This window comes from Corapipo altera, unplaced genomic scaffold (genome assembly GCF_003945725.1).
Source record: "Corapipo altera isolate COAL_440 unplaced genomic scaffold, ASM394572v1 45, whole genome shotgun sequence".
Classification (NCBI taxonomy): Eukaryota; Metazoa; Chordata; class Aves; order Passeriformes; family Pipridae; genus Corapipo; species Corapipo altera.
The window spans coordinates 11811257-11822508 of record NW_020884877.1 but is presented as its reverse complement, the minus strand read 5'-3'; the positions used below and the strand labels follow the sequence as shown (position 1 = coordinate 11822508).

General features: G+C 38.7%; 1 protein-coding gene across 6 annotated transcripts in view; it reads right to left on the bottom strand.

The window, feature by feature from the left end:
• Nucleotides 1–1926: 1926 nt before the first annotated feature.
• Nucleotides 1927–11252, bottom strand: part of NFE2L2 (nuclear factor, erythroid 2 like 2) — a 24331-nt gene continuing 15005 nt past the window's right edge. For 5 of the 6 annotated variants that reach the window (XM_027637058.1, XM_027637060.1, XM_027637062.1 and 2 more), the window contains exons 2-5: nt 7249–7518; nt 6989–7084; nt 6132–6311; nt 1927–4309 (exon numbers count right to left, since the gene is read on the bottom strand). In XM_027637058.1, coding sequence (XP_027492859.1) covers nt 3101–4309; nt 6132–6311; nt 6989–7084; nt 7249–7515 — 1752 coding nt within the window. In that variant the 5' untranslated portion in view covers nt 7516–7518 and the 3' untranslated portion in view covers nt 1927–3100. Of the gene's footprint in view, nt 4310–6131; nt 6312–6988; nt 7085–7248; nt 7519–11029; nt 11053–11252 lie in introns of those variants that run through there. The other variant, XM_027637057.1, reaches the window with a different exon arrangement.

Here is an 11252-nt window from a genome sequence, read left to right as displayed (position 1 = left end):
ATTAGTGGCAGGGGGAACCCAGGAGTTCTTTAGGTTCTCTCTGCTTTGCCATCAGACCTGCCTGTGTATTAGAGCTATTGTGTATCAGTGTTGAAAGACTGTCCAGGCCAAGGCTCAGTGTGCTTTCTCCTTAATGCCTATGCTCTAAAACAGCCATCCTCAAATATGGATTAGTCTTCTTGCTTTAAATGGCAGCAGTGTCTGGTATTCCTCTAGTGCTCACCCAGGTTTGGCAACTGTTAGAGGTGCTTTTCTTCCTGAGCAGTGCTGGTGGCAAAGTCAAGAGGCACATTTAAATAACAGCAGAAGGAAAAGTATCACTCACTGCTGCAGTAGCTTTGATTTTTAGCTGGTACCTGGCTGCCCTATCTAGAGCAAATAAATCTGCTTTGTCCATAAAATCGAGCCTCCCAAGTTATCAAGCATTGTTACTGACCATTTGCTCCAAGCAGAGGAGTGTTCCTGCGTTCAGAGCACATAAGGACTGGGCAGGGGGATGGCCTGGCATACAGTTAACAAGGAAGGTCAGTATAACCAAGGTAAGCAGCCTCGAGGTGTAAACTGGGTCACCTAGATTTGCATTTCTTAATGTCTTCTGCAAAACTGCATATCTTAGTACTTGCTGTAACAGGCATGGCCCCTATCACTGCAGGGATGCTGCAAATCTGAGATGAATTTTTTTCATGACTTCACTGTATCTACTGTGTGTCAAATACAGACATTTTATGGGGCAGAGCCTCACTTGAAAGTTTGCAGCAAGGAACACAGTATGAGAACTTCTATGAAACTTTTTATGTTACTTTTCTCTTGAGGTAGGTAGGGCTGGAACATCTGATAGTCCTAGGTTTAAGTACTAAAAACTTTCTTCTGGTACTAGCACTTGGCAGAACACATGCCTTTCTGGACATAGTTAACAGGATCATGGTTCCTGGTGTTACACTGCCCTGAAGCAAACCCATCCCTGTGGGGAAGCTGTTACTGCTCTGCTTTTCCTACTCCTGCTCTACTCAGCCAAGACTGCACTGCAGAGGGATAGTGTGTGTATGTGTGTGTGTTTGCACCAGGTACTGGGGAGACCTCTGCTATTCAGAATCAGTAAATGAGTTGACAGGAAGATGAATGACAAGGTGACAAAGGTTGTGGGGTAATAAAAATAAAAGCTGACTATGAAGTTACACTGAGTGATGCTACTGTGACCAGCCCGACAATAAAAGGGCATCTGAAATTCTGTGCATCCAGTGAAAAACAAAACTACATAATTGTTGGCTACAAACTAGTACTGCTGTTGAGGTGAGAGGGCTTGTAGTCACTGAGGAGTTGCATGAAAGCAGCGAACAGCATAGAAGAGTTGGAAAACAGAAGCCCTTCCACAGCATCCTGTGGCACAATAATACTTGTCAGGACTATGGCTTTCCGTACTTCCTGATTGCATGGGGGGTTGAGGACACTCAGAAGGTTCAAAAAAAAAAAAAAGATATAGTACAGAATTGGGATAATCTAAAATTGTTCCTTTAGTTTTCATGTGCAGTCATGTGATGCTTTCTGATGGATATGCAAATCCAGCACAGTTAAAAAGTCTGGGAAATAAAAATCTCAAGACTAAACTCACCAGCAACTGTATCATTTTACTTAGCATTACTCTAACTTTGTGAATAATGAGCTAATGGAAGGCTGGATTCCCAATCTGATGTCTCTCTTTAAACTCTCCTACAGTAGTATTAAACAATTTTTGTGGATCCTACTCTACCCCTTCTCAGCATCTCCACGTCCTTCTTTTTAACAGATGTGCCATGAGGTCCTGCAAAACAACTTGGGTTTTACGATTACTTAAATGAAGTCATGCATAATAATACTCCTAAAATGATATACAGCATAAGTAGCAGGAAAAAACTTGCTTGAGATTAAGCATGCCTTTTAGAAGTTTTGTAAGAAGATATGGTTTTTAATGTTCACAATGTGTCTTACAAATCATGCATTTTTTGTACTGAAAAAATCCACAATGATTATGTGCAGTGAGTTCCTTCCAAGAGTAAACAAAACAATGCTATTTGTTTGCCCAATTTTTATTATTTTATAAATCATAATTTAAACTCCACAACACTTTTCAATTCATTGAGCATAGATTCCAAACAGTGCAGTTGGCTGGCAGCTAGTATGCTGTTTCCCTTAAGCACCAAAGTAACAGCAGGGACAAGCTATGCTTGTTGATTGGAGACACAAGAGTGTATTTCTAGAAGAATTACTCTAAAATGTAAAGAAATTTTAGTTGTAAAAAGGCATAATGCTGACAATGTCTTAACTGATTTTAAATGCCTTTGGAGGGAATATCTCACAAATTTAAGTAGTGTTCAAAGAACAAAACAAAAATGTAAACTTAGCAGAGACTTGAAACTTTGTGCTACATGATCTTTCCAAATGACAGTTTAAATTACGCTGAATGAAGCATTAGTAATGCTGACAAGGCTGTGCAATTGCTTATTGTGCATATCTGTTACATGAAGGCTTAGCCTTGGAAAACTAGTGAGGATTTCTCTTCTTTAGGGAAATAAACATGCATGAAGTAGAGTTTAAAAAGTTTAATGAACTGATAAAGCAAAATCAAACACTGTGTCAACTTTTATACTAAATTGAAATAATATATTAAATATAAAGCAAGTATAAATGTGTAAGAAAAATGGGAAACATACTATTGCATATTTATAAAAAAGTATCAGAAGCCAACTTGTTTGTCTTGCAAGAAATTATATTTAGAAGGCTAAAATCATTTATATATATATCAAATCTATGAATATAACAATAGATAGGAACAGTATATAAATATGGCATCTTTAAATATTTACATATATATGGAAACTAGTCAAAGTGGTGCTATAAGAAGGAAATGTCTGTTATAAAAGTGAGATTACAAATTTTGCATACATCCATCTGCATTACACTATTAATTTTCCACTTGCATCTTCCATAAACTAATTAACAACTTTAAAATTATCATTGCATAGACTTGAAAAATATTACCTAATTCTGCATTCCACCTCACAGTAAAAACTATCAGGATAATGATACAAAAATAGTAAAGAACAGTAGCCAGCTGTACTGCTCTTCAAAGTTTAGTCCCTGACTTCTTGCTCTTAGGAACAAGAAAGACATTACCATCTGTAGTTTGCTGCAGTGAATATTCACTAGGAGAGTAAGGCTTTCCGTCCTCATCACGTAGCATGCTGAAGACCTCGAGGTATAAGGTGGTTAGTTGCTTTTTTATTTGGCGGAGGCTCCTGTCATGCTCTCCTTTTTCCTTAAGCAATTTCTCTTTCTCATCTTTTAGGTGAGTCAAGTCTTGCGTCAGTTCCACTATATTTTCCAGTTTTCTTTTACGGCAATTTTGAGCAGCCACTTTGTTCTTGCCTCTCCTCCGTATATCTCGAATAAGTGTGAGCTGGGCTTCATTGAACTGCTCCTTAGACATCATTTCATTGAAGTCCTCAACAGGGAGATTGATAATTTTTTCAACAGGAAAAGGGATCTGCAGAGCTTTTGCTCTTTGCTCATCTCTTGTGAGATGAGCTTCAAGGCGGCTTGAAGGTTTATCTTTTGTGAACGGAGCTTCGGGGTAGCCAGGAGCAGCAGGGGGCTCTTTCTTTGGTGTCTTTGTACACGGCAAACTTGGTGTTTGAGTGTTTGGCCCCATGGATGAAAATGCTTGATCCTGGAATTGCATAGAGTGCACACTAGCATTGCTCTGCAGCACACTTCCAGGAGCACTATCCATGTCTTCCATTTCAGAATCACTACAACCCAAAGTCTTATCTCCATAGGCAGATGATTCCACAGAGTGTTCAGGCGATGCTATACTAGAACTTGCATTCAGTGAAATACCAGAGTCAGAGTCATTACATTCTGGTCCGGTCCCTGAGAGGTTGCCATTAAAAGCTTTACACAGTGAGAAGTAAGAAAGATCAATAGGTTCACTCAGAACCTCTGCAAGGGATTGACTGATAGTGTTTGTTGTTGCTGCGTTACCGTTCGCCTTCGTATCGATAAAGGTGCTGTAGAAATCCTCACAGAAATCAGAGTTTGAAGAGGATGTGTCATTTAAAGAGTTTACACTCAGCTGGCTGGTGTCTTCTGGTGGCAAAATGCTGGAAAAGGGGCCCTCAATGCTATCCAGGAAATCAGGACCACAGTTAACATCCTTTTTCATCACACGTAATGAGCTGCAGTAATGACAGCTGTTGTGCGTCTCTGCTGGCTTGGTTGCAGGGTTGGTGATTGTGCTCACCTCAGCCAGGTTATCATTTTCAATGTTAAGACACTAGATGGGAAATGCAAGGAAGAAGTTGAGAAACACATCTCCAATTGCTAAACTCGTTTTCTATAACCTCCAAACATTAATATTTTAGCAATCAGCACGCACATAAAAGGGGTATTACAGCACTGCTGTAATCCAGATGACTACAGCACACTTGTACTATGGATAGGCAATCCAGGAAGATGACAGATATCAAAACAAGAGCACAAAGCAACTTGTTCTGGACAAAGCCGTTTAGATAAAGAGAGCAGAACATCTCAAACTCAGAGCAAGTTGCTGAAGAGACCCATTGCAATGCTTTAGGGAAGATACATGGAGACCTCCTGTTCTGGTAATTGCTAGTGTGGATCCTGGAGCTGCCAGGTCTGAACTTCTCACAAGCACCACTGCTAGGAATGGCACGAGTACAGTAAATGTGAAATTCCTGAATGAGACTTAATGAGCATTACTAGCAAGCAATTACTTTTAGGACTCTTAGTTTCATGTTATGTTTCCTCAAAACCAAGATTCTTTTAGGATTTACTGAATGAAGCAGCTGTTCAGCACAGAGAAATGTAATTCTTGGTGAACTAACAGTACTTAACACGAAACCTGGCAAACAACTTGCCTCACATACTTTTAGTTAAGCTGGCTAACACCAGCGTGAGCATCAGACTGTTGCACTGATGGGCTTTCACTGGCTACAAGATCAACGTTCTTTCCAATGGGGTGGAATTTTCTTAACTGAAGCTGAAAGAAGCAGGCCTGCTGTCCCCAAGGAATGAGACAATTACCAAAATGATTCTGTTTCTCTTAATAACAGGACCCACATACTGATTATTGAACCAGAGGTTGTTCAAGGCTTAAGCTAAGGTTTTCAATGTGAGAGCTTTGTCTTTTTAAGCCTACCACAGTAATAAGGTTAGGAAACTAGAAAAAAATTTGAAAAATATAAAAAGACACAGGAAAAAGGCAGAGTGGCAGAAAAAACACAATTCCTACAAATTTTCACTTTATTTTTTTGAAATATGATTTGGATTTATGGGCATTCCACCTAGCAATCATCTCTTGTATTGATAGCATAAAGTAGAGCAGCATAGTGCTGGAGCATGGTGACATTCTACAGTAACATATTTGAAAATAAATTTATTCTCATTTATAGTCAAACCTAAAGAAAATATAAATAAAAATATAAGGATAGGATTAAAAAACCCCTACATATCCTCTGTATTAGCAAAGTGACTTTTTTGTTCCTTTGGAATATCGAATTTTGTACATTATATAAGTAGTTCTTACTGAACACATATAGGCAGCATTTATATAAACATACCTGACTCTTCTATGTACCTAAATACATGTTCTATTATCAGCTTTAAAAAACCTCTTCCTTAGATGAAAATTGAATGCAATAAATGATTCACACAATCAGACACTGCAAAAAAAAAATGTACAGTGCTTGTGAAAACAATTCCTGTTGTAGATCCATAATTGAGAAGTGTCCATTTTTAAGCAGCTGAAATTTTGACGATGTAATAACGCTGCAATAAGTTGCATATAGAGGCAAACAGTGACTTGCTAAACATGAGGAAGTTCTGTTTGATAAGTTAGAGTGTGCTTTATTAAGGCCCATCCATAAACAACTCATTTCCTTCTTTCTACAGGTTTTTCAAGATATTATTTTTGAAAAAGTTAAAGCTCATATTGAGTTACAGGCACCCTATAGGTGTAGAATCCAACACAAGAGTCATAGTCACCATCTGTTCAGACACTATTGTACTGCCTTCTCCAAAATACCACAGTCTTCCAAAATACCATGCTTCATTTTTCAGGTTTTTATGACACTAACCTGTAACTCTGGAAGGGACAATAATTCTTCCCAGACTTGCTCTATGTTCTGCATATTCTCTGCATCAGTGGGTGGAACTAGATCAGGTGATTCAGGTGACTGAGTCTGATCAGAGGAAAGGAAGGCTGTGTTGCTATCAATCTGAGCAGGAACCAATGACTGAAATGCAGCTGAAGAAACCTGAAATAAAATAAAATAAAATAAAATAAAAAGCCAAACAAAACAACAATAACAAAAAACCCCACCACACAAAAACTCCACTCAAAAAAACTAGATTTGCATTTCCAAAGCAAAAATCTAGCTTTTAGAGTTTTACCGTTTCTGCAGAACAGACAGGTATTTCCTAAGAAAAGCATTTCTGTAAACAATAGATAATATCAAAATATTCCCATGAAAGGTGTTTTCATATTAAGGAAAGAAATGGGGAGGGGGAAAAATCTAGAACCTGGCTGGTAAAGGGTCTATACTTACACAAATAGTCTGGGTCAGCAGATGGAAATAAATCAACTTGAAGGCACTAATCCAGAGAGCTGTGCTGAGCTCACTGTCAGAAACCAAGCAGCCCACGACCACTGTGTGCAGAACTTGGTGTGGCTGCACCAGCTGACCTGACACACCGAGCCCTGGCTGCAGGACTCGGAAGCGAGAGGAACACAGGAGTACCAACCACTCCACTCCCTCCAAACACAGCACTAGTTCAAGCCTACCACACTGCTTTATTCCAGCTGGAGCCAGCTTGAGGAGAAAACTCCAATCAGAGCACAAATTAGTATTACGCTGAAGACGAATCTCAGAAGAGATATGAGAATGACCCCGTAGACGACCACCCATGAAACTGCTGTATTGATCATTTTTACCTCATTCTCATCTATAAATGGGAATGCTTCTGCCAAGAGCTGCATGCAGTCATCAAAGGACAAGGCCTCTGCTTCTGGTTTTGAAGGCTCTGTGGTCTAAATAGGAAAGTTATGAAAAAAGGTCACTGCATCTTTGAATAACTGAAGAATCTTCCATTACAGTAACACATGCAAATTAATTTTAGGCAGCCACTAGCATTATGCCTTTCTGTGAATGGAAAAAGGGTTAAACACGCTCACAAACACATATTGGAGTTTACCTGTGAAAAAACAACTGGTGGCTCAGTATTTTCTGACTGAATGCACTGAGCTGGCTGCACAGGAACAAATTCACCTGTCTCTTCGTCTAATTCCAGCTGAGCCAGCAAGGCTTTCTCCTGCTCTTTTTGCAGCTGTTCTTGTCTCTCCTTTTCAAGTTTCTTCTGTTTTTCGAGCTCATACTCCTTCTGTCGTTGACTAAAATCAAAAACTTCACGTCTTGCCCCAAGGTCTATATCTTGCCTCCAAAGGATGTCAATCAAGTTCATGTCCTGTAACAGAAATGCTTTTTTTAAGCAAGTGTCCTCCCCATCAGAACTGGTTTAGAACAATAGCAAAGCTTCTAACCTCTGTCTCAAATGGGTGGACTCATGTAACTGAGTCCTATTCTCTTAATCCTACAAAATTATTGAAATAAAATATGGCTCTATATGACCTTCCTGAAGTGTGTGAACTGATGGTTTGGTTTCTGTGGCCCACACACAGGCTCATGGAAACCAAGAATTTATTATATTTGGTAAGGTATTACAGGAACTCGCTAGAGGATAAATATATTATTCTTTTTTAACTTATAGAAAACATGAAGCTATAGAATGAATTGTGTCACATTAAGAAAGTCATTTTAGGGGAAAGAAGAGAAATTGAAAAGTTTGACCATGTAAATTTTTTTTCACGTGATCTTGTAAAACTGTAAAAGCTGACTAAAAACATGATGGCAGCTTTCTGAAGTAACTAAAATAGCCATACTGCAAAATGTATTTTAAAATATTTATGTTCCATCCTGGTATTAACCTTAAAGATCAGCAGAACAGAGCTTCAGAGTTGGAGGATAACGTGGTTTCAAAGACACCAAGTGATGTAACATCACTGTAGCATTAAACACAATTATTAAGACTATTATTGAAAAATTATAATTTAAATCTTAGATGTTCTAGATGTGGTTGGTTTGGAGTAGCTGAATATAAACAGTGCTCAAAGGGGTTCAAATACAGTTAATCAGTTGCCCTCTGGTTCATCACAGAGTCCATCATTATCAGACAGCTAACAATGACCTAAATTTCTTGGAAATCAGCTACCCCTTGCACCTGTAGTGTTTCAGAAGACAAATTCAGTTGCTATTTATGAAAAAGCAATAGGTTAATACTACTTGCTTTAGCTACAATTACTTTTAATTTATTGCATCAGGGGGTTTTTTGGAGGCTGAGGGACAAGAGGGTTAGTGGATTGTTTTGGTTTTTTACTGTTCAAATATTCAATATATTTAAAGTCGAGACTATTTTCTTTATAACACTCAAAACTTATCAATATGTATGTCTTTTGATACAGAATTTTAATACTTGGTAGCCACATTTCTCAGATGGTAAGTGCCAAGCATTTATCTGGTGCCTGGAAGTTTGGATTTTACGTCATGTTTCATTATGCTGAAAATTACCCTTTGGGGCAGCACATAAAAATAACGTTCACTGTTGGGCATCCTCACCAGACTAACACACTACAAATAATACACCAAACAGTGCATTTCATTTAAACAGAACCTTTCTGATTCACTTAGCAGCTCCACACCCAAGATACAATTTTTTGCCATCATATCAAATTAAAACATTCCCTTATCTCTAAAGGTTATTTTCAAATAAAGAAGCAAAATAACCTGAATGTCAATTCATGCTGCCATTCAAAACAATCACTTATATACAACAGTTATGGCAAAAAGCTTTAGGGAAAGTCCACATTTGAACAAACCAATTCAGTTCTCTCATTTCTTTATTAAAAATTCTGTACCATTAGCACTCATATCTACCTATGGCAGGAATGACTTATACTAATAACTAAAAAAATCACTTTTTAATAAAATTGGGTAGTTACATAAAATGTATGGGTGTAACACAATGCAGGCACTCCCAAATCTAAAAAAAAAAAAAATTAATATACCTTACTGGGAGAGACCAAACTCAGCTTTAATGGCCAGCAATGAAGAAGCTGAAATAATTACAGTGGCTGCCCAAGACAATGTTTGGTCTTTCCAGATTGGCAGAGTAAAATGAACTAATTAAGTTCTGCAGTAATTGGAGATATTGCAATATGGTACAGCTTCATTAAGGGCCAGTAGTTTACCAGCTGCTCACTGTCTCCTGCAGCAGCAGATCCAAAACTGTTGCCTCGTCTCTGAGCATTTGCAATATGTTCTGGATAAAACTGCAGGATCTGGATTTTAGGGCTCACTTCTGAATTATTCATTTACAAAGCAACATTAAAAATGTGAATCAAAAGATGTGTGTATATATGGACAAAGCTGTGAATTAAGAGAGCTGTTTTCCTCCATAAGTTGTAACAGACTGCAGCACAACAATATCAGAATTGCTGCTCAGTTTCAGTTTAAATCATGTAAAACAAAAGTGAACAGAAAAAAAAGAGCTACAGAAGGCAAAACACATTTTCATTAAGAAGAAAATTCACGTAGCCTTAGTGCAAAAACTTATGGCACAGCTATTACTTCTGTCAGCCATTCTACTGGCAATATTCATTATCAAAGTTAAGTAGCTTTGGGTGCTGCCTCAGTTGTGGGATGAGATCTCTCCAAAGACACCAGCTGACCAAAGAAATTGCTGTGGCTGCACAGCACTGCCTCTGTGTGTGCATAGCAGTCAATTCAGCAAGCAGGATTCTTTTTTGAATGAATCTGTTTCCATACTTATCAGGACTGCCAGGATCTTGAGCTGTTGTTTGACAACTGTGACAGCATTGATTGGTTCCTGTCACTATTTTTCAAGGGACCATATTTAGGCCAATGTCTTATCTCTGGCAAAAGGCTGAGCTTTGCCAAACAGTGATGTGCTCTACCCTGGAAAGTGATGCTTCTTGGGAGCATCTTTATTTATTCTGTTTAGTTGTTGTATTTGTGGCACTAAAAACCAAAAGCATGGGTTGTTTTGTTGTCTGTTGCTGCGGTTTTTTTATTATCACCATGTAATTGGAAAGGAGCCCTCCTATTTTCAATTTGAAAAGTTCTACATAAATGCAGCAATATTAGCCTTAACTTTGAATAACAATTCAAGTAATTACATCTCAGCCTTAAATAGGTTACATGGAGGAAGTGTTCTTCTGGTCAGTATGCTGTTACATAGTATCAAACAGCACACTGATTTAAATATTAACCTGCCATTTAACACTTATCTATAATTTCAGCCAATGCTTTTAGTGATACTGCCCTTTTTAAGAAAAAAAATACTCTAGGCATTAGTCCAAAGCCTCAGGTCAAAGTTAACGGAGTCAACATTGACCAGTGATTCATTAAGGAGTGAGTCACAACCACCAGCATAAAGTAATGGCAAAGAACTCTTAAAAAAACTTTCAGTCTAAAGCAAACATTTTGCAATACTGTTCCTTCAGCCTCCCCTCAACCTTCCTCTTTAAATTATTTCTCTGCATTGTTGAACAGCATCACTCACACACACACAAGTATCCACATAGGCAGGTACTCTAAGTTTATCACTGAAGCATTTCTCCCCTTCTACAGGGAAAGCATCCCAAAATTAACTGTGTATTTGATGTCTGGAGTGTTTAAACTAAAGCTATTAAAAGGTGTTTTTCTTCTTGCCTGTGCAAGAGCTACCTGCTGATTTTTAGTTGCCTCAACATGATGTGCTGTTTTCAGAAAGACGCATTTGAAGGGACAAGTGAGCACAGATTGGCATCTAAACTGGAACACGTGCACAGAGAGTCCTGTGAAAGACTCATCTGACCCAGGGCTTGTTGCTGCCCTTCAGAGCCATGCTAACCACTTCCCTTAATATCACACATTTACTGCAAAGGCACCGGCCTCATGTGACAGACTCCACAAGCGCCCACTTGTTCTTTCCTCCGTTGTGCAACTCCGTGAATTGCATCAGAGGAAACGATGGCTTTGGCAGAGCCAAGAGGCCGCAGGACGAGCCAGGCCTCCCCTGGAGGAGGAAGGGCCTGCACCCAGGAGGGATTGCAGCCACAAAGGGCCAGCACCCAGGAGGGA